A 23,887-nucleotide genomic window follows, 5' to 3' on the forward strand; every position below is an offset into this window, starting at 1 on the left:
GGTAGTTAGCAATGAAGTTTTGATTTGAGGACCACCGATCCAAGTCATCCCTTAAACCAATGAATAGCATTCTTTCTCTTCCTATTTGTGGATGTCAAGTGATATTTCAACCTCCATGTAACAGGAAATCAGTTCAGCCATGCAATAAAGTTGGTGATGATCAAAATTTCTCCCCTCACTTGGTCAATTATTGAAGTGGTTTTGTTAATTATGAGAATATGAGTCTTAAATCTATGGATCCAAGTATGTCTTCATCATTATAGGTAGGTACTAGGTAGGATCCAAATGGTATGGACCTAGATCATATCCGTAATGTAATTCGAGTAACCAGAAAATGTTTAATATATAATATTTTCAAAAAGCAACTTTCACAAAGTACTTTAAAAAATACAGTTTTTATAAATTACTTTCAAAAAGCAATTTTGAAAATATATGGTAAAAATAAAGAGACACAGAGAAGAACATAGAGAACATCTTTCTCCGAGCCTAAATTGGTAAAGAATTGTTAAAAGGAACCAAAGAAGAAATCTGAAGAGCAGATGGATGATCATTTGGCTAGCTTAAGCGATGCCGTCCATCATGGCAAAAGCATACAAATTTTTTTATTATAGAGTCCATAACGGCCGCCACTGCCCTCACATTTGATGCAATTACTTGGACCCCATTGCAAAAGAAATCCCTCCTTCAAAAATTCCCTATAGTTCCTTTGCTCATTAAATGGAATATGTGTTGCGTCACAACTGACTGGCATGTCGCTAAAGAAAGATTCAAACCAAACTGCCCATCATACAGAAACATTGCGAAGGAGTGATGGCTGGCTAGCACAAGTCACTGGGTATACCAAGTGATTTGCAGGAGAGGAATTGGAAAAGTTGTAGTAGAAGAAGAGATTTAGTGATTATCGCCAAATTCAAAGGGAGTGCTGTGGAGGGTAAAATTGTGGAGAGGGGCGAGGCAGGATTCGTTGTTCAATGCCCTGGTGTTCACCACCCATAATGAATTGTTTGAGTAGATGTCTTGGATGAGGTAATCGTCATCTGGCATCTTAAGGACGGGCTTGTTGTTCTACCAGGTGACCACCTCAGATCTAGGAAGGCCGCAGTAGGATTTCTGGAGAGAAGGAATCCAAAACGGGTAGCTTATATTTGGGCCCTCGCCACAATTTCTAGGCACACAAGCTTCGAACTGTGGGTCTGCTGATCAAGTTTCTTGTACCAAGGTTCTGAGCATCATGAAGATGATATTAATCAATACAGGGAAAACTGTTGTATTGATCAACAGGGAAAACTGTATCCATTTGAGCAGAAGGAATCAGGGCGGTTTTCTTTCGTGGTTGGTTGGAGAGGGCAAAGGGTATTTTAGTAAATATAGGTATACAATAACTCATACAGGGGTAAAATGGGTATTTTGAAAAAAATATCATCAGTTTAACTTTTTCCCTCAGGTTTATTAACGGAAGGGAGGCTTTTGCCATTTTTTTTTGGAAAATAGAAGAGAGGATTTTGCTAAAGTTAAACTAGAGGGGAGGTTTTATTATTATCACAAACTTTTTTTGTATTTTATCCTATTTTTTATTTATTATGTGGTCTTATTATTTATTTGAATAAATACTTATTTTAAGTGAAATCAGAAAATACGAAACACTAGGGTCCGGCTAAGAATGCATGGACCGACCAATCGACACCCCGATAGCTGAGCCAGTGCCCCAGTTCGGATTCCCATCCACAACAACTCTACCCATCGGAACCAATGTAACATCACAGCCATACATGGCGAACATCTCATCTCTCATGTTATTATTACCGGAGAGATATTCCTAGTCCACGGAGGTAAGTGTTTTTGTGGGTAGGGATGATCCGGAGTCAATTTTAAGGCGTTCACTTGCTTCCAAAGAGCGCACTCTAATCCCTATTCCTCCAACAATTGGAATGTAGTGGTTCCTTCTTCCTTGGCATTTCGATCGACTGCAGAACCATCGGTGTCCACGGAAAAATCCTTCTTTTACGTTGATGAACACAGGGAGTCCTCTCATCCTCTGTTCCAAATCAGCCATAGAACAGCCTCTTCCAGGTTGGTCCATCACTGAATGTGGGTTCCTGAACATGCCAAGTTAAGTTTTCTTCTGTCTGTTTGGCTGGTTGGGTTGGACTAAGATTCTGTTATTCAGTGCTCTAGGGCTTTTGTTGCCTTTTTTACGTACAAAAAGCAAGTTGCTTGGGTTGTTAATGTGCTCTACCTTCAATGTCTTTTTTGTTTCGATTGCTTTGTTGCAGGAAATAATCAGGTGGGGTTGTGTTACGATTCTATGTTATTCACGTTCTTAGGGTTTTGGTTGTTCTATTATATAAAATAACTTGGTGGGGTGTATTCTGATTCTCTGTTATTCAACTTTATAGGGTTTTGATTGCTTTATTACATACAATATCTGGTGCATTTGGTTAATATTTTCTTTTCTTCAGTGTCCTAGTGGTTCGGGTGATTTATTACATAGAAAAATGTATGATTTGGTAACTATTGTCTGTTCTTTGATGTTTTAGGACATAGCTTACCATATCAAGTGTTACATTTACCGTAGTACTGGAGTGCACTGCTTTAATTGGACCATGAAAACATTTCTCAACTGTTCTACAAAATAGAATCAGTTTTAACTCTGATTTATGTAGAACTAATATTTAGGAATGGTGTCTAACTCGGAGAAGGTAATCTTATGCTATTGCATGAGTGGTGGTGAGTTAGTAACATATCCAGATGGATCTGTCTCTTACAAAGGCGGCATTACAAAAGGAGTGAGAGTTGACAGCAATACCAAATACAGTGATTTTGTACGCGAGCTCTGCAGCAAATTTGAAATTGATCCAAACACAGTAACCTTGAAATATTCCACTCCATTTGACAAGAGCCGCCTTCTTGCTTTGTCGGATCAGTCTGATTTTGAAAATTTGCTAGGTTTTAACCAAGGATTTGCAGATGTTTATGTAGTTACAGAAGAGAGGTGTGTAGAACCCCAGGAAACTACAAGGTAATTTGCACAGTGATGACGTTTTTCTTTTATGGAAGATAATGTTCTTATTATCATTTGATAAGTAACTCAAATTACTATGATCCAGGTGCTCTGGAGATGTTTTGGTAGGATCTGTAGTTGAAGATTCTAACCTTGAGGAAGCAACAAACAGGTCAAATGACAAAGCTCCTTTGCTGTCTGCATTATGGGAGAATGCCATAAAAGGGGTAGGACAGATATTTGACAGTGGCAGTGAGTTCCGAAATGCACTTGCCAATTTCTCAATAGCTTGCCATTTTGGGTACAAGTATATCAGGAATGACCGTGAGCGAATAATTGCGCAGTGTGTTGCTGATGGCTGCCAATGGAAAATCTATGCTAGTGCAGTAGGAAGCTCCAACATATTTAGGGTACGCAAATATGAAGATAAACATACCCACCCAACTAATTATGAGGAGACTGTGAAGTACCGAATATCAAAGATGTGGGTTTCTAATATTATAAAGGAAAAATTTCGAAATAATCCTGATTATACACCACAGGATGTAATTAAGGAAATAAAGCGTGACTACAATGTTGATATAGCTTATCATCAGGCCAGGCGGGGCAAGGAAAGTGTAAAGGAGGCTGTAAACTTATCACTGAAGAACTCCTTCAAGCTTGTACCTTGGATTTGCCAAAGACTGGTTGAGTCTAACCCTGGCACTGTTGCTGTATACACGTCAAAAAGTGACTCAACATTCCATCAGCTATTTATTGCTTACTATGCTTCTATTCATGGGTTCCGTGTTGGTTGCCGTCCTATTCTTTTTGTGGAGGAGAAATCCTTGAATGGAAAATATCTTCATACATTACTTTCTGTGACAGCTGTGGATGCTGACAATAGGATGTTTCCTGTGGCTTTTGCTGTGGTTGAGTCAGGATCCTTGGAAAATTGGAGATGGTTTTTCAGAAACGTAAAGGTGGCTCTCGATGACAATAGAGATATCATTTTTGTGTCTGAAAGGACGGGAGACATTGTTAAGGCAGTTGAGGAGATATATGGGTCAGTGCCTCATGCACGTTGTTACCATCACTTGACCGAAGGTTTCAAGATGATGTTGAAATGCTTACATTTGTCCCCTCCAGTGCAGGATGTGCTAAAGATGTTATTGGATAAAATTGCATATGCAAAGACTAGGTTAGATTTTGACGATGCTTTGGGGAAAATGAGGTCTATTTCAGAGGAGGCATATGACTGGGTTCTGAAAAATGAACCTGTTCACTGGGCTAATTCACTATTCCCTGGCAAGCGTTATGACCAGTTCAGTGTGAATATTGCCGGTTCTTATGGTGCATGGATTCCAGAAGCACAAGAGTTGTCAATAATAGAATTGATTAACCTAATCTGTAAAAATATAACAGATATCATGGTTGGAAGGCAAGCTAATTGTGCTGCCTGGAAATTTCCTGTGGGTGGTACAATTGAAGAACTGTTGAAAAAGAATATTAGCAAAAGTGAAGGATTACATTTCCGTTGTTCATCAGCCTTTAGATTTGAAGTGTTTGGGATTCTTATCAATTATTGTGTGGACCTGCACCAAAGGACTTGCTCTTGTAGGGAGTGGGATATGGTTGGTCTCCCATGTATACATGCATGTGCAGCCCTTAAAAGTATTCAAGCTGACATTTATTCATATGTGGAAAAATGCTACTTAAAAGAGACACAACAGGCCATTTACTCAGAGTGCATTCATGCAGTATGGACAAATGAAATACCTGATGGTACCTCCGTAAATGGGATTGAAGATGATGCTTCAAGTTCTGGACTTGGTCTTCTTCGTCCTCCTTCTCCTCCTCCAGGTCTTCGCCGTTTGCGTGGTCGTCCAAAGAAACATATGGAGCCTCAAAACAAAGAAAAAAATATGGAGCCTCAAAACAAAGGGAAGAGGCCACTTCATTGCAGTCTATGCAAGGAGGCTGGCCACAACCGCAAGAGATGTAAGAACCAGATGTAACACTAACCAATTGAGGTATACATAGTCCTTATTTCTTTTTCTTTTTTTTTTTGAAATCTGAACATATTAAATATGAAACGACATAGCATATAGAAAGAGGGGTTAGCATTGGTATTCTAGGTTCTTCAGGAGTGGGAATGGTGTTTAGGGATGGTTATGGCAGAGTGGAGGTGCTTTTCTCGGGGCCTATTAGAGATAGGAACTCTTTAAGAACAGAACTGTTGGCTGTATTACAATAGTGAATCTAAGACGATTAATGGACATCAGAAAGTTGATAATGGAAGGGGACTATCAGTTGGCTTCATTCACAATAACAACCAGGCAATGTAGCAATTTAGGCAAGTTATCAAGAAGATTCAGTGGTTGACGGGTGGAAAGGGTATATCATTTAAATTGATCAACAGGTCAGCAAATGGAATGGCTGACATGTTAGCAAAATTAGGTTAATAGACAGCAACTTTTCTGGGCTGCAGTATAATGATTTCAACATGTATAGGGATAGGTGGAGTACTTCCATCCTATAAAGGGGTTTCAAAATACTTTGTACATATAGATTCTTTATATAATTTAATAAAGTTTTACAGTTACATATCAAAAAATATATATAAAGAAGAATTTCATAACCCCAATAATCCCTAGGTAGTTCTAGGCTCCTAGCTGCCTAACCCCAATATAAATTTTAGTAATATATAACTAACTAGCTCCCGGGTTCTTCATTTGTTAGCCCAATATAGTTGTGCCCTGTTTACCCCTTGTTTGGCTAACGTATCCGCCAAGTCATTTGCTTCCCTTATGATGCATTGAAATATTTGTTGAAATTCTTGCATCAGTTTTCTATTTTCCCTCATTACTTGCCTATATTTTTTTGAGACATGGTGAATATTACCAAAAGATTAGAAAAAGATAAGGCTACTGAGGTAGAGATTTCCTCAGCAGCCAGATACAGATAAAGCCAACAGCAGGTTATGGATTACAACGAGAAATCATCATCCCATATCTTAACATTCCAATGATCAGCAAAATGCTTAAAATGGGAACCCCTAAATAGATTGTTAATGGAGATCCATTTCACCAAAGTTTTCTCAGTAGCAGCACACACTTTCTCCGGAGGACTGGCCTTGTCTTCAAATAAGCAGTTGTTCCTCTCTCCATAAGCACCAGCAAATCACCAAAGGGGAGACTTTTCAGAGAACGTTACCCCTCTTTGAAAAAGCCTGACCACGCCTCTGAGGCAAGAGGAAGGGCAAGGTCCGAGGGGGTGATCTAGTTCATACCAAACACATGAGCCCAAACCTTGTGAGAGTAGCTTCAAAGGATGAGCAGATGATTGACAGATTCCTTGGCCTCCCCACATAAAGAACATTGATTAACAAGGATCATCCCTTTTCTCCTTACACATCTATAGTGGGAATTTTACCCTTGATGGAAACCCAAATAAAGAACTTAACCTTCAATGGAATAGCTGTCTTCCAAAACCAAACCCAAGGGGGGGAAGGATCATCTGTCAAAAGCAAGGAATTCAGCATCGACTCCACTGTAAAAATAGCAGAAGCTTCTTTGGTCCACCAAATCCTGTCAATACCTAGGGGTTGAAACTGAACTTTTTCCATAGCTTGCAGCAAACCAACGAGAGCTTCCACTTCCCAATCATTTTCCTCTCTTCTAAGCCTCGGCATCCAAACAAGCTGGTTGAAAAGTCAAGACATTTACAGACCTGTGCTTCCTTGTTGAGAGTCAAAGCAAAGATTAAAGGAAAATCCATGCTGAGAGGGTTGGCACTGCACCCCGTCTCTACAGAAAACAATTCTTTCGCCAAAACCAGGCTTGAAAGAAATGCAGCTGAAAAAAAGATTCGTGTTCTGCAAAATTCCCTTTCACACACTCATTCCAAAAGTTTCAGGTGTTGCACCTGATTCCCAGCCAAAGGAAGCTTCCCCATATTTGTTCTGGATTACAGATTTCCAAAGCAGGTCACACTCCGTTGTAAGCGTCCACAGCCACTTGGTTAGCAAAGCTATATTCATTTGTTTCAAAGGCTTAATGCCTATCCCCCTTGCTATTTGGATTTACAGACCTCAGACCAAGCCACGAAGTGAAAACTTTTTTTCTCTTCAAACCCATCCCAAAGTAAGTCTCTCATCAAATTTTCAATAGTTCTAATCACCGAGCCAGGAGCCTTGAACAAAGACATAAAATAGGTGGGCGGGTTTGAAAGGACACTTCTGATACGAGTGATTCTTACTCCTTTTGACAAGTAAACATTCTTCCAGTTGGCTAGCTTGAATTTGATCCTTTTCATTACTGGGTTGCAAATGTCCTTCACTTTACAGTGTGCCCCAAGGGGAAGCCCATCAAATTTTGAAGGAAAACAGCTTACTCCACAACCCAAAACATCAGCCAGTTCGTCAAGATGTGGCACCTCCCCTTCAGGGATGAGAGCTGGCTTTTTGCAGATTAATTTTCATACCAGAGGCAGTTTCAAAACAAATGAGGAGGCACCTAAAGGAAAAGCAAATCCCGATAGATGGACCTTGAGAAGATTAAAGAATCATCAGCAAAATGGATGAGAGTGATTTGATTACTATTCTTAGAAACTGTGAAACCCTCCACTCTAGTGGGAGGAATTGGAACACTTTTTTTTTTTTCTGTGGGACCTCCTCAAATCTCTTGTTAGGTTGGACATTGCCATCTCTTGAGTTAAAACCATCTCAGGTGTTCATGTAATGCTGGTCTCCTCGATCCCAACCCTTGTGAAACTATTGGAATCCATGTGACTCACCATTTGCACCCATTTGGAAACCCCTTTTCCTGTCATTCAGCACCATTCATTGCCATTCATCACCCCATTCATCCTGCTGCTCAGTGTTCACCACCCAATGGACCTAGAGTAAGCTGCTTATTATTAATTGGGAATCTCCACCCACAATGACATTCTTAAAGTTTATTGCTTTCCCCATTTTTTTGATACAAAAGAGAGATTAACTCCAATGAGGGAGAATTCTTCTTGCTTCATCGAGAAAAAGAAGGTAAGCTAGGTCCCACGGGAGTGAAGTAGTCAAAGCCTCCTGAATGTCCTGCCCCTTACATGCAAGCCAATCTACTACAGTCTTACCTTCTTGATTGGGTGTGATAATGGCTGGAAGAACTTTCTTAATTCTTAAAGACAAGACTTTTGCAATTATCTTGTACAGACTATTCACCAAACTAATTGGCCTGAAATCCCTTGGATGTGATGCCTCTTTCTTCTTAGGGACCAATGCAATGAATGTGGAGTTTAAACCCGGATTAATGATTCCCCTCCTGTGAAACACTGTAGCTTTTGACATCCCCTTAGCAAACTGACTATATGAGGGCTTCAGGAAGGATCATTCGTTATTAAATTATTGGCTGAGCTAATTGAAAAACATCCACTTTGTTTGCCATAGGAATGGGGGTGGCTAGAATTTTGGGGATGAGTTCTCTTGGAAGTGTCCTTTCAAATTTTCTCCTATCCCAGTTTCTAGACAAGGGGTCTATAAACTCCTTAATAGTGCTATCTTGGTTTCTAAGGGAGTTATAGTCCACTGGTACTTGGTCTATTAGGGGACCACGATTAACCCAATTATTGACCCAGAATTTGGAAGAGGCTCCATTTCCTATTCTCCATGATTTTTTCCCTTATTTAATTGCTTCCATGCCCATGAGCTAGATTTTGGGGGGTGATGATTCAAGAAGCTATTATTTTTTCAGAATTTTATTATTTATCACTTGGACCAAGAGGTTATCATGATCAAAGAGAATCTTCCAAGCTAGTTTCATGAGGTTGGCTTGGTTTAATTTGCTTCATTTTTCTAACCCCAAGTCCTCTGTTTCTTTTCTCAGGACAAACTAAATCCCATTTTGCTAATGTTTTTGTGGTTTTGTTTCTTTCCCCACAGTAATTGCCATTGCAATTTGTCCATTTCTTTGGTGAGGCCTTTTGGAATACCAAAGATGCCCATCTGGTATTGTGCTAAATTTCCCACCATTGCTCTAAGAAGGGTGATTCTACCTCCAATAGAGAGAGTTTTAGCTTTCCACTCCCTCCAATTTGAACTTTATTTTATTGACCAGATCATTAAATGTGGTCTTGGTTACTCTTTGATTAATTAAGGGAGCCCCTAGATAATTTTCTTCTTTATTTACTCTTGGTATCCCCACTGCTCTTGTCAGCTTCCTTTACAATTTGGGGTGCACATTTTTTAAGAAATAAATGGTAGATTTTTGAAAACTTGGTCTTAGACCTGAGTCTCTATCATGGTCCTCCAGAATTCCTTTGATTTCATGGCAGGAGTCCAGATTCTCTCTTGCAAATAATAAGCAATCATTTGCAAATTGAAGTATTGGGATATTTGGTCCCGTTCTAGAAGTTTTGACTCCCACCAGAGGCTTGCTTCCTTGAGCCAGCCAAGGTTGTGACCTTCCTGGTTAAGGCCTCACCACAGATCACGAATAGGTATGGGGAAAGGGGGTCACCTTGTCTAATCCCAAGGGAGGGTCTAAAGGCTTCTGATGGGGATCCATTTACTAATATTTGATAGTTTACAGTAGTCACACATTCCATCACCCACCCTATCCATTTGTTATGGAATCCCACTTTCTCTAATACTGCCTTGATGTAGCCTGATCTACCTCTCTTTTTCCTTAGGTACTAAAAAATTTCATGTGCCATTAGAATGTTATTGTTTATTTGCTTGCTTGAAACAAAAGACGATTGGTATACAAATATTATTTTTGTTAAGACTGGCATTAGCCTGTTGACTTGTATTTTAGCAATTATCTTGTATATCACATTACAAAGGCTGATAGGTTTCAAGAATTTGTGAAAATAGTGTTTTTCCCCAATTTTTTAACCATAGGTTTTTGGATTTTTGAGCCCAAAATGTCTCCTCCTTTTCTAGGAGTTTATTTAATTGTTTCTGGTAAGCTACGTCTTTCTTTGCTAAAATTGTATTCTGTGGGTCTTTTCCTCTATCCTTTTGACAATTCGCTATAATTTCCATGAGATTTTGCTTTTGGTCGAAGATGTTCCCGAGGACTTTTTTCTCCACGTTTTTAATTCTCTTGCCAAAAGGCCTGCCTTTTGGACATATTACTGGCCTCTTGAGCTTCGAGTTTCAATACTCCAAGTATCCTCTATGATGTTTTTAAGTTGTTGTCTGGGGACCACATGTTTTCAAACTGGAAAAGCTTGAGGCCCCAATCAACCTTATCCTCAGTTACTAGAAGTAGAGGAGCATGGTCAGAACTTAGAAAGGGGAGGTTGGTCAGCTGTGATTGTGGATATCTTTGCTGCCAAATGTGATTTATGAATCCCCAATCTAGTTTTTCCATGAGTAGCCCTTTTTTCCTTGCGAGTTTATTTCCTTTTGCTTTTAGTTCAATGAGGCTGGACTCCATGATCATGTTATTGAAATTGTTTGCATGGGATTGGACAAAATTGCCATTAGTTTTATCTTCTTGGGTTTGAATAGAATTGCAATCCCCAATGAGGCACCATAGTCTATTTATACGGGTGCTGATATCCACAGTTCAATTCCAAACCATCGGTTGCTCCAAGGGGAGCATATACAAAGGTGATTTTCCATGGGACTGGTCAAACTTTTTTCAAAGACTAGCGAATGGATTGATCTTTCGTTTGAAAAAACCACATTTAAACTAATACTATTCTTCCACAATAACCATAAGCCACCTGAAAAGCCTAACGAGTTTACAATATATATTTTTTATCAAAATTAAAAATTTTTCATGATTTTCTCCCCCTTATCAGGATTGATTCGAGTTCCCATAAGGCAAACTATGTCGGGCTGATAAAGTTTCAGAAGAATAATTAAAGGAGTGGAATAGGCTGGAGTTTGGAAGATTAGAAGAGAGAAAACAAGTTCTGGTGGAGCAAATCGAGGATTTGGACCTGAAGGAAGAGAGAGATTCCTTTGGAGAGGAAAAAAGGAAGTTGAGATGGGTTTTGAGGAGGCAAATGGAGGACATCTTGGTTAAGGAGGAAATCGGTTGGAGGCAAAAATCCAGGTGTAAGTGGCTAAAGGAGGGAATAGAAACACAAGGTTTTTCCATTCAGTGGCAAATGGGAGGAGAAGAAGAATTTCATCTCTAATTTGGAAGTTGATGGAGCAATGTTGTCCCACCCGGCAGAAATTGCAAAGGCTCTAGTAAACCACTTCAAATCTATTTTTAGAAGGCCTATGAATGGGAGAGTGTGGTTGGAGGGATTGGATTGGTCGACTCTAAGTGCAGAGAAGAAAGAGTGGTTAGAAAAAAGTTTTGATATGGAGGAGGTAAAGGAACCAATATTCTCAATGGATAGGACAAAAGCTTCGGGTCCAGATGGCTTCACAATGGCCTTTTACCAGGACTGTTGGGATATTTTGGAGAATGATCTTAGATCAGTTTTTGAGGAGTTCCACAGGAGGGGTGTAATAAATCCGGGCTTGAACTCAACTTTCATTGCTTTAGTCCCAAAGAAGAAAGATGCTTCTCAACCAAAGGATTTTAGACCTATTAGTCTGGTGACTAGCTTGTACAGAATCATTGCAAATGTGCTGTCTCTCAGGATAAAGAAGGTGCTTCCCTCTATTATTGCACCCAACCAAGGTGCTTTTGTGGAGGGAAGACAGATCACCGATCAGATTCTCATTGCAAACGAGAGCTTGGAAAGCTTTAGGAAGTCAAAGAAGAGGGGAGTGGTTTGCAAATTGGATTTGGAGAAGGCTTATGACTTGGTTGATTGGTCTTTCTTGATGGAGGTGTTGAGGAGTTTTGGTTTTGGAGACAGGTGGTGTAAGTGGATTTGGGGCTGTGTTAGGACTTGTCATTATTCTATCCTGGTGAATGGGACTGTGGTTGACTTCTTTCTTGCGTTGAGAGGTCTAAGACAAGGAGATCCTCTTTCCCCATTTCTTTTCACCCTGATTGTTGATGTGCTTGGGAGATTGATCCATAGAGCAGACTCGAGGAATTTGATAAGAGGGTGGAGAGTAGGAAGGGAGGAGGTTCCCTTAACACTTCTACAGTTTGCAGATGATACTATCCTATTCTATGAAGGAGGGAACTTCAATTGGATCCAGGATCTAAAGTTGACAATACAACTCTTTGAGCAGATATCTAACCTCAAGGTGAACTTTGATAAGAGTTGTGTGGCGAGAGTGAATGTGAACGAAAGGGACCTAAGGGAATTTGCAGGTGAGCTAGGTTGTGCAATTTCGGATTGGCCCCTGACATACTCGGGCCTCCCTTTAGGAGATAATCCAAAGAGTGTTAGCTTTTGGGCTCCGGTAGTGGAGAAGTTTGAAAAGAGGCTGGCGGCCTGGAAGAGAAATTATCTTTCTTTAGGTGGGAGAGTCACTCTCATTAGGTCTGCCCTAGCTAACCTACCGGTCTACTATCTGTCAGTGTTTAAGATCCCCTCAAAGGTTTTCAATCTTTTGGAAAAATTAATAAGGAACTTTCTGTGGGAGCTTGGAGAGGAGAAGAGAGATTATAGGGTGAGTTGGGAGGTGGTCACTAGGAGGTCTTGGGATTGGTAATTTCAAGAAAAGGAATATGGCTCTACTGGGGAAGTGGTTGTGGAGGTTTTCATTAGAAAGGGATAAATTGTGGACTAAGATTGTGGCTAGCATTCATGGGCTGGAAGACAATGGCTGGGATCCTGGAATCTTGGCAAGGGCTTCAACTGCTTATCCTTGGAAAATCCATTCACAATCTGCTTCCAGTTTTCTCCCCTTGGATCAGGTATGGTCTAAACTCTAGTAATTGAATAAAATTTTGGGAACAACTTTGGGTCGGGGATTCTCCTTTGAAGGACCAGTTTCCTTCCTTGTATGCTTTATCAGATTTGAAAAATGAATCCATATCTTCTTTCTTGGTCCCTTCAGCCTCCACTTCTGGCTTTGGATGGAACCTAGGCTTGCGTAGGGAAATTAGGGATACGGACATTGATAGCTTGGTAACTTTGCTAGCCTTCCTTGAGATTGTCTTCCTAAACCCTGCTAAGGAAGACACCAGATTTTGGACCCCTTCTATCTCTGATACCTTTTCTTGTGTTTCATTCTTTGAAACCTTAACTCAACCTCCTATCCCCTTTGCGTTGTCTTTTCCAGTTAAGGAAATTTGGAGCAGGCCTATTCCTCCTCGGGTTGGTTTTTTTTTTTGTTGGGAAAATTTCCTAAAAAGAATCAACACTTTAGACTTACTTCAGAGAAAGAGACCCAACTATTGTCTACTTCCTAATAGATGTGCTCTTTGTAAAGCTGATGGGGAATCTGGCTACCACCTCATGGTCTCTTGTAAGGTTGCTAAAACTGTTTGGGAGTGGGTTTTCTCCCGTTTTGGGTGTTCTTGGTATCCTCCGGAGACTGTCCAAGGTTTGTTTTCTCCTTCTTTTTTCAGTTGGCCTAGGAAGCGAGGGAAGACTATGTGGAGGTGTATTAAGGCAGCGATATGCTGGTCATTGTGGGAAGAAAGAAACTCACGCATTTTTTTCGACAAGGAAAGAACATTGGAAGAATTGTTAGATCAAATCCTTTTAAGGGTTGTCCACTTGCTAAAATCTTTGGAGTTGTTTTCAGATTTTCTTGTGGATGACTTGCTAAGAAACTGGAAAGAGATTGCTTCCAATGCTAGATGCAAGAGGACTCTTTGTCCGTTTTGGTCCCCTCCCCCTCGGGCTTTATAAAGCTGAATTTTGATGGCAGCAGTGTAAGGAATTCAGGGCCCTCAGGGATTGGAGGAGTCTTCAGGAATGAGGAAGGGATTGTTATTGCTTTATTCTCTGGCCCTATTGGAGAAGGTGACTCTCTTAGGGCTGAGATCCTTGCAGCACTTGAAGGAATTCGAAGAGCAAAGGAATTAAATATCAGCCGTTTGATCCTGGAAGGTGATTCGAAGGTGGTGGTTAGTTGGTTGAAGATAGAGGACAGTGGTTTGTGGAACTTTAACAATGAAAAAAAAAAACAGTTCTTATGGCTGGGTAGGGACATTGAGATTCAATACAGCTGGGTGAAGAGGAGTGCCAACTCATTTGCGGATGGGTTGGCCAAGCAAGGAGTGAATAGGGAGTCTGTTTTTTGGGCTAGTTTTTAATTTTTTTTCTTTGCACTCCCTTTGTTTTCTGTTTTTGGGGATTTAAGATATTCTATCTCTCCTTTTGTATCCATATTCCCTCTTTTCTTTTAATTTAATGAAGCTGGTGTTATTGATAAAAAAAAAAAGTTTCAGAAAAACAAAAAGATGCCGACGTTGCTTTGTGCTTCCAATTCCTCTAACGTTTCAAGTCAAAATTCGCACCATTGTTCACTTTACTGCTCTTTGCCCAGTTGTTGGCATCCCTAGTTTCTCCTTCCATGCTCCTTTTATCCAGCAATGGAGCTCTAGGCATGGCTTCCATCCTTAGCCATTTGTGGGTTGCTTTGATCCTCGTGGATCTCCCACTGTTTGTCCATCTCTTCCTCCTCATCGATCAGATCCTCATCCTCCTCAAGTTCTCATAATTTTGAATTGCCTCATCCTTCTGATGACTGGCTCTTTCATTCCCTTTTCCCTTAATAGATTCAGTTCCTTCGTCATTATACCAGTTTTTGTGAACCCATTGATTTGTGCTGGCACGTGGCTCTATATGAATTGCAGGAGTGTAGGACTCATCAACAACCTTCCGGTTACCTGGGAAGGTGACAAACTTGTTTGCTGTTCTACCACCTTTATGGTTTGGGTTACCTGGGAAGGTGACAAACTTGTTTGCTGTTCATGCTTGCATACCAAAATCGTCGTGGCATCCACTGTCTTGGAAAGCGGTGTCCCACTCAAGATTTCTTCTTGGACTCTAGTACCCTCCAACCTTGGACCTGCTTGGCCTTTTCTTTTTCGGCAGTAGTAGTACATTGACCCGTCTTGTGACCCGCAACGCCACAGACCAGACAGAGGTTGTGTAAGTTTTCATAGATAATTTTGTAAGCCCTGGCTTTGATCGGGACCTCCAGTTCCAGTTTTTGAGAAATGTCAACAGTGACACAGACTCTTGGGAAGTGCATCCGGTCTAGGGTGAGATTGTTCCCGTCCAATTTGACAACAGGGCCAACTTCAGCTAAAATGAGTTCCAGGTAATCATATTCCTAGTATTAGTGCTTTCCCCAATTTAAGCTCCTGATGGGCAACAAACAACTCTGAGGACCCCATCAATGCCTGATCTCCCTGGATTTCTTAAGCTGCTTCTATCAAAATTCAGTTTTATTTTATGATAGAGTGCAGCTGGCTAGATTGCTCTTGTTGCGGAAGAATCTGGTATATGAGACCATCTTCTTATAATATCTTCCAGTGGAAACATGACAAAACAAGGGTCTTTACTCAATGAACCACCCCCATCACTACAGTCTCCACTATAACTTCTTTGCTATGGAATTCTTTCTTGGATATACAGAGCTCATTGTATTACTATTTGCATTAGCTCCCCTTTTCATAATAATAAGAATGGTGGTAATTGAAATGTGAATAGTTTTCCGACTGGTAAATCCCTTACAATTAGTTATGTTCAGTTGCTTGTTAATATTTTTATTCTTTTTATTATTTCTTTTGTTTTATTGTTGTAATGAGGTTGGAAGAGGCACACTTGGTCCGATGGAGAAGGTAGATGAAAGATCCAAGGCATTAGAGTTCAATTCCTTCATTTATTAGGACTTTGAGGTTTTTCCTGTTCTGATGCCACTGACAGAACTGGCATTAAAACAGGAAAAAGAACGAAAAGAAAGAAATCTTATGAGTATTCTTGGTTACCTGCTTTCTATACTGTTACCCCCCCCCCCAGGCTATTCAATTGTTAGTTCATCTGTCATGGACCTTGCAGATCTGGGAATCCGTGTGAGTGATCCGTTCACAATGGATATTAAAGATTTGGCTTCTCTAATATGGTGTTTTAGCAAGTAAGATCCATCAGCATTTGAGATCATCCACCCTGCTATCACCACTTGTGAGTTGCCTTCCACAAAGAGTCCATTAAGTCAAAAGGTGGAACCAAGCTTTAATCCTTGTGCGATGCTAGAATTTTAGCCCTTGCACAGCCACCTTGGCCATTCAGCCCTGGGTAAACCAACAGAATCTGTTGCTTCTCTGAACACTCATCCGACACCTGACAATCCTAGGTTACTAATGGAACAGCTGTCAAAGATGTATTAGAAGCTACTGCTAGGAGATGACTCCCATGCTTGAAACATTAAAGTCCTTTGTGGGGCATAACTTTCTACTTTTTTTTTTTTTTTTTTTTATCAATAACACAATTCATTAATTAATCACAATAATTATTACAAAGAGGAAGACAAACTTTCTTATCTTCCAACTGCAGCTTGAGCCCCAAGAAAGGAAAAAGAAAGAGAGAAAGAGAAAAAATAAAATTACATCTGTGCCCAAAACATTGACTCCCTCTCCATCCCTTGTTTAGCCAACCCATCAACAAAAGAATTAGCTGATCTTTTTACCGATCTGATTTTAAATTCCATTTCTCGAACTGTCCATCTGAATTTCTTCCTCACATTATTGTAATTCCATAAGCCACTATTGTCTTTATTCAGCCATCCTACCACCATCTCCAAGTCCCATTCAATTATGAGTTTTCTGATATTCATCTCTTTAGCTTTCCGGACTCCTTCCATAACTGCATGGATCTCGGCTCTGAGAGAGTCACCCACTCCAATTGGGCCTGAGAACATGGTAGAACAACCCATTCTCATCCCTGAAAACACCCCCAATCCCTGATTGTCTAGGATTCCCTCTGCTACTCCCATCAAAGTTTAGTTTTATGAAACCCGTAGGTGGGGGGGGTCCAAGACACACTAATTACTGTTTTGGTCTAGGTACAATTAGCAATCTCACCCCACTTCCTCAACATGTCATCCACTGTATAATCTGTGAATAGCTCTAGGGATTTCATCCACTGTACAACCCTTATATGGATTAGTGCCTTCAGTTCTTCAGCACCTCTCTCTACTTCAGAGAAGATCATTGGAGTTTCTTTATTCCCATAAGGACCAACATACCGTAGCCCTCAATCCTCTCCACATAGTCTTTCCCATTTTCATATGTCACCTGAAAAAAGAAGGGGAAAATAGACTTTGCAAATTTGATGGAGGGTTCCAACTACACCCAAAGAGGGAGAAAGCCCACTCCCAAATAGACTTTGCAAATTGGCAAGACACCAGAAGATGAAAACCAGTCTCCCCATTAGCTTTATAAAGAACACACTAGTGAGGGGACAAACAAGTATTGGGTCTCTTCTTTTGGAGCAAATCACCAATGTTGATTGTTTCCAAAAAGGCTTCCCAACAAAAACTACCAACCCTAGGAGGAATTGGTCTGCACCAAACCTCGTTAACAGGGAAAGGGAGGGCTATAGGACTGGTGGACTGGCTTAAAACTTTGAAGAGGAGGCACAGGAGAATGAGCCAGTGGGGGTGGGGGTCCAGATTCTAAAGTCCACCTTAGTAGGGTCTAAGAAAATATTATCAAGAAGTTGAAGGAGACTCGAAATACTGCCAAGGTCTGAGTCTCTCACAGCCCTTCTCAAACCCAAATTCCACCCAAACACAAATGGAAGAGGAAGGGGTAATGAAAGAGGAAACTGGCTCATTTTTTAAATCAAATAAGGCATACAAAGAAGGAAATTGGTCCTTTAGAGGGGCATTCCCCACCCAAGTTTGTTCCCGGAATTTTATGGAGTTACCAGAATTCAAGTCATACCTGATAAGAGGGGAAAAGACTGGTAACAAATCATGAATGGCTTTCCAAGATGAGGTGCTTGTAGTCCTAGCTCGGATTCCAGCATCCCATCCATTTAGCTCCAACCCATGTATGCTTACCACTATTTTGGCCCATAATTTCTCCTCTAGTGGGAACCTTCACAACCATTTCCCCAGAAGGGCCAAATTCCTTTTTCTAATGTTCCCAAGCCCTAAACCACCACTGTTTTTACTCCTGGTCCCCACCTCCCAGCTTACCCTATGGTCCCTCTTCTCTTTTCTCGGCTCCCAAAGGAAATCTCTCATCATCTTTTCCAATCTGTTAGAAACTTTTACTAGGATTTTGAACACTGAAAGGAAATAAATGGGCAAATTTGCTAGAGTAGCTTTAATCAGTGTCATCCTCCTTCCAAGAGAAAAGTAATTATTTTTTCCAAGAGACAAGTCTTTTTTCAAATCTTTCCATCACCGGATTCCAGAAACTGCCAGCTTCTTAGCATAGAATCCATAAATATTCCTTTAAATTTGCAATTTTGAAATGGTGGAGCTGTTTTCTTTTTACTTTTGCTTTGGATATAGTTTAGCTGAGATAGAGCTAAGGTCAAGTGGTTGCAACTGGCCTATAAATGCATTCTCGTCTAATGCAGTGTACTTGATCTTTCTTCATATGGGAAAAAGAAATAGAAATAAGGGAGCGGTAGGAAGGAAATTGATAAAAGGTTCTATAATCCAGAGATCTAGTAGGAACCCGGAAAGCTGCAATGTCCGATATCAAACCCAAGAGGCTCTACACTGTTTGTGATGCAAGTCGTTCTATTTCATTTCCGAGTTAATTCATGATTAAAATTTAAATTTTAAGGTAATAAAGACACAAAATGACAATAACATTGCTGCAAAGGGTAATGATCTCTCTGACACCACAATACTTGGGAAGCTTTCTTTATACAATTAATAGGTTTGCAGCTTGGGCAGGTCTCAGGCAAATTGGTTGAATTCAAGTATTCGATGTATCAATGCAGTGGATGATGATAGAAGCTGGTCACGATGCCAAACTTTTGATGCTCATGCCGATGAAGCGAAGAGAGCGAGATGAGAAGAGGAACTCTATTATGTCTGCGTATTTTCGATATAAAGTTGTCCGGTGAGAGGCGCTGGTTACAATCTAGTCATGCCGATTAATGGGAGAAGAGAGGGAATAGAAAAGAGGAAAAGGTAGGGTCTTCTTCCTTCTTTCTCTACAAGCAAAATTCGACCAAGCATCAATGCTTGACGGAGATCCAAATTCCTAAACATCTCATTGCCTCATCATGTGATGAAGGGAAAATTCCTCATTTTTTCCTTATATTTTTTCTCTTATCCTAAGTCCCAAATATCTCATTGCCTCACCGTTGTTGTTTGTGTAGGTCTACCATATCAGGTCGCCAGTTCCACTCTTTAAACAAGATTATATATAATATATATTAAAAATATTTATAAAGGACTGAGCACCCCTACTTTTCCTTGATCCTTTTCTGTTGATGGTAGCTCATTTACCAACATATAACATGCCAATATCTCTGAAGTCTGAACATCCTAAAGAGGAATTCTATAATATAGGATGTGTTTCTAATTGTTTTTTCCTTTTTTCATAATAAGAGACTAGTTTAAGCCATAAGGCTATGTTTGGTTTGATAGAAAATAGTAGAAACATAAAGTTAGTGAAACTTCACAAGTAATTTCAACAGTAAGTTATTAAGGAATTTTGCAAAATTACTTGAGAACTTTCCCTAACTTTCTCCTCTCTTAGGCTCAGTTTGGAAGGAGTACAAATGCAAATATGTAGAGTGCAAAACCTTATATTTTGTATATATTTGTACTGTACATATTTGCATTTGTACTCTTTCCAAACTAAGCCTTATTTTCTACCAAACCACAGCCTAAAGGAACAGTTGTTGTAATAACAGCAAAATTTTACACCAATTGACTTGATCCTTCCACATCAAATCCAATAACAGCAAAATTTTACACCAATTGACTTAATCCTTCCACATCAAATCCATACAAAGGTCCTCTACACATTGGTTGACACCCATATTGGGTCATCCAACAAGTTCCTAAGCTTCAAAGAAATTGAAAAATCGCCTATTAACTCTTCCAAAGCTTCCAACATATCTTCTTTCCAAATGGTTATTATTCCCCCTAAAACATACCAAGAGGGTGCTAGAGTCTATCTCACTCTTCTTGACATTCACACTTCTTGCCCACCTTTTGTCAAGGGTTTTTTTTTTCTAGATGTAGTGCTTATAGTTTAGGATAATCATGGTTCAAAATATCGTCACATATCGGCTTGTATCCGTCAATACGTATCGTATTGGAGCCTTTTTGATACACCCCTACAGGGGGGTGTAGGAGATCACCTAGTTGTATATGGAGTTTTTTCCTTTAAGCTCAGTTTGGAAGGAGTACAAATGCAAATATGTAGAGTGCAAATACATACAAAATAAAAGGTTTTGCACTCTACATATTTGTGTTCGTACTCCTTCCAAACTGAGCCTTGAGAGAATATATGAACACCCTATGACATGAGATACGGTCAGGTAGGACATCACCTAGTCCCAGGAGACTATTATGTGAGGGGTTTTAGCGATATTCTGCACTTGCTAGGATGGTGGGTCTGACTTAACTAAGAATATGAGCCAAGAATCCATTATGTGGGGGCCATATGTCTTAGAGGCTAGAAGAATGATTAGAAACCATTATGTGAGGTCAGCTAGAATTTGGTGGGACCCCGAACCCTACTAGAAATCCTTCCAACGGGGTTTCTGTCTCTTACCTAAAGGAGTATGAGTTTCGAAAGGATTTTGTGAGGCAGGTACCATTGTGATTATAGGCCTAAATCAAATGGTTTAAAATGAATAGAACAACGGCTAGCTAAAATCAACAATTTTTGTAGATTAAAATGAGTAACATGAACCCTCTAGGCTCTAGCAAAAAATCCGAATACCAACCATTTTACTGGACCATATTTCCTTGATTAGTTGAGGAATTTGTGAATAGTTTTCAATTCTGAGAAATTGGTCTACATTCTTTCGCAACCTGTCCTAATTGCCAATGTAGAAAATGTGGACATTGAAGAAGGGTTTGCATAGGACAGGTGGAAGGACGATGATATGCAGGTCAAATGTTACATGTTAATCACCATGAGCCAACATGAAGACATGGTGAATGTGTAAAGCATCCTCCAACACCTACAAGAGTTGTATGGTGAGAGGATCCAAACGACAGGGTATGACCGTATGAGATATATAATAGCCTGTTCCGAATGAGGATGTTCAAAGGACAATTTGTCAATGATCACTATCTTAAGATAATATACCATATTGAACGACTCTAAAGGATTGGATTCATTATGGATAATGACTTGGCTAATGACCTGGTATTCTAGGTGGTATTTGATAAATCTGAAATTTGAAATTTGAAAAGTTAAAAAGATATTATTTGTATCTGAAATATGAAAAGAAACATAGATGCTTTTTTATTTTTTACAGGCTCTGAATAGATAAATTTATTTGTGTTGGATAAATCTTCAATATCTAAAATTCCTTGATTTTACTATTTTACCCATCAACAACATACTATTTGATAAAAATTATAAAATTGAAAATAATATTAAAAAATATGAATAAATTCCAAGGACTCCCACCTCCTCTTCATTTCCAACCCCATGGTTGATGAATAAATTCCTGAACTTCACTCCCACGTCCCTCAACACTATGACACAGTGGGACATCAGTTGGGGCTAGTGCTTATTATGTTGTCTGGTCTACGGAATTCGTTGCAAGCTTTGCTTGGAAGATGGGAAGAAGGCATAGATGAACAACGTGGAGAAGATGGAGCCCTGGCTCGTTGCCATTCTTGACGATGAAGAGGGGAAGTTGGTTCTTGAGCATCAACAGGTTGCGTTGGATGCAGTGGCGGTCAAAGGAGGAAGCTTGTTGCTGGAGAGGAGAAAATAGATTGTCATTGCTTTGCAGCGGCAATTGAAAACAAAAAAGTAGAGGAAGGCAGAAGCCATGGGACCAGAAAGGAGGAGGAAGAAGAAGAAGAAGTAGTAACTTGTCGTCAGAGGAGAAGGCTTGTCGCTAGAGAGGAGAAAATAGATTGTCACTATTGAAAGTTGCAACAACAATCAAAAACAAAAAAAGCAGAGGAAGGTAAGCTTGCCACCACTAGTTTGCCGCTGCGTCAAGTGGAGAGGAGAAAAACACGTTTAGTTCAGAACGTTTTAAGGGTATTTTGGACTTTCGACCAGGTCTGAAATGCATTTGACTGTGTTTTAGTGCCTGGCCTATCTCTTATTAATTTAGATATGAAAATTCATTTCAGATCCAAATTCAGATGCATTTCCAAACAACTTTGATGTCTGGAAAGTAACATTTTCAGAATTCAGAGGTTTGAAAAGTGTTATCAAACGCCACTGTAGTCTGTCCCTTATTTGTTCTCATAGTTTGTGAAATAAGATGGATTGCTCACTCTTTGAGCTTTTGAACATGGTCATTTTAGAGGGTATAATAAAAAAGACCAATGGGAAGGATATGATCCTTGTTGTGGATCCTTTTCCAAAGGAAAATTCAAGAAGAAGAAGTAGGCACCAAAGGCTAAGGAAAGTGTGAAGAAGAACAAGAAAAAGGATGCCAAGAAGAAAGAGATGAGCTTTTACTGCGGGAAGGATGAGCATTGGAAGAGGAATTGCAAAGAGTACCTTGCTAGTCTGAAAGACAAGGACAAATCTTCAAAAGGTAAGTCATTTATGTTCATGTTTGAAGCTAACTAGGAGTGGATCAAGCCGAATAGCTAGCTATTCGAGCTCGGATCGCCAAGGTAGTAAGAGGCTTGAGCTCGAGCTCAGCTCGAGTCAAAAGTTCGTAAGCTCGAGCTCAACTTAAGAAAAATGTTTTATAAAAATAAAAAAAAATTATATATAAAAATTATTTTTATTTGATACTTAAAAAAAAACTAAGAACTATAATAATTAGTTATTATTATATATATAAATAAATATATTATATATATTATTTTCTATAATTTATTATTATGTTTCTAGCTATTCGAGCCGACTCGCGAGCCTCATGAGGTGAGCTTTATTAGGCCCAAGCTCGGCTCGATTAATAAACGAGCCTGTAAATTGGGCTCGAACTTGGTTGAAAACGAGTTGAGCCAAGCTTTTCATGAACCGAGCTCAAGTAGCTCGTGAAGAGCTTGGCTCATGGCCACTCCAAAAACTAATATTACAATTAACAATAGTTCTACTTGGATCGTAGGTTTTGCATGTACTTCATATATAGCTATTAGAGCCGATTCGCGAGCCTCATGAGCCAAGCTTTATTAGGCCCAATCTCGGCTTGATTAATAAACGAGCCGAACCAAGCTTTTTACGAACTGAGCTCGAATAGCTCGTGAAGAGCTTGGCTCATGACCACCCCAAAAGCTAATATTACAATTAACAATAGTTCTACATGGATCGTAGATTTTGCATGTAGTTCACATGTTTGTATGTCCATGCAGGATCTAAGAAAGAGTGGGAGATTGAGGAATGGTGAGTTGACCCTACGAGTGGGGAATGGAGCAAGAGTTGTTGCGTTAGCTGTAGGGACTTGCAGCTTACCACTATTGTCTAGATTGAACTTAGAGCTCCATAATTATCTTTGTGTGACTGTAGCTATGAGAAATTTGATTTCATTGTCTGTCTTAGATAGAAAAGGTTATACAATGACTTTTAAGGACAAGAATTGTTGTTCTATTTATTTGGGAAATAAATTTTATTATCTTGGCGCATTGATTGATGGCTTGTATAATCTTAACTAATGTTGGATCCTTAACTAACGTTGAACATGATCAAATTGTTTCGTTCCAAAGAGACCAAGAGATGACATAAATCCTAAAATATTTGTGGCACTTGCGATTAGGTCATATAGAAGACAAAATAACTAAATTACCCTTTGTACGATATGGGGAGAGGATTGTAGATGTAAGTGGGCCCCTAGAATGGCTAGAGGAGTATTCACCTACTTATCACCTTTACCAATGATCATTTACGGATGGGTCATGTGTATCTTATAAGACACAAGTTTGAAGGCTTAAAAAAGTTCATAGAGTTT

General features: G+C 39.7%; 1 protein-coding gene across 15 annotated transcripts; it reads left to right on the forward strand.

Annotated features, from left to right (window-relative positions):
• The first annotated feature begins 1,848 nt into the window (after positions 1-1,848).
• Positions 1,849-23,564, forward strand: LOC148800870 (uncharacterized). 15 transcript variants are annotated; one of them, XM_088904075.1, is made up of 6 exons: positions 1,879-2,070; positions 2,538-3,019; positions 3,108-5,013; positions 18,723-18,962; positions 19,154-22,528; positions 23,295-23,564. In XM_088904075.1, the coding sequence occupies exons 2-3, from the start codon at positions 2,679-2,681 to the stop codon at positions 4,996-4,998; spliced, it is 2,232 nt and encodes a 743-aa protein (XP_088760201.1). In that variant the 5' UTR covers positions 1,879-2,070; positions 2,538-2,678; the 3' UTR covers positions 4,999-5,013; positions 18,723-18,962; positions 19,154-22,528; positions 23,295-23,564. The 15 variants fall into 15 exon arrangements, with proteins under 15 accessions (XP_088760195.1, XP_088760188.1, XP_088760187.1 ...); XM_088904069.1 differs by having other exon boundaries at positions 1,849-2,070; positions 2,677-3,019; positions 18,714-22,528; XM_088904062.1 differs by having other exon boundaries at positions 1,849-2,070; positions 2,677-3,019; positions 3,108-4,981; positions 18,770-22,528.
• The last annotated feature ends 323 nt before the right edge of the window (positions 23,565-23,887 follow it).

This window comes from Nelumbo nucifera, chromosome 4, assembly GCF_055504915.1.
Source record: "Nelumbo nucifera cultivar China Antique chromosome 4, China Antique-T2T, whole genome shotgun sequence".
Taxonomy (NCBI): Eukaryota; Viridiplantae; Streptophyta; class Magnoliopsida; order Proteales; family Nelumbonaceae; genus Nelumbo; species Nelumbo nucifera.

Bases quoted from the DNA above. Each gene is read 5' to 3' on its own strand.
- LOC148800870 (XM_088904061.1), top strand. From the start codon at position 2,010: ATGAACACAGGGAGTCCTCTCATCCTCTGTTCCAAATCAGCCATAGAA. The intron at 2,110-2,676 runs GTTAAGTTTTCT...ACTAATATTTAG, and splicing joins TGGGTTCCTGAACATGCCAA to GAATGGTGTCTAACTCGGAG. The intron at 4,982-18,769 runs GTAAGAACCAGA...GTATCAATGCAG, and splicing joins TGGCCACAACCGCAAGAGAT to TGGATGATGATAGAAGCTGG.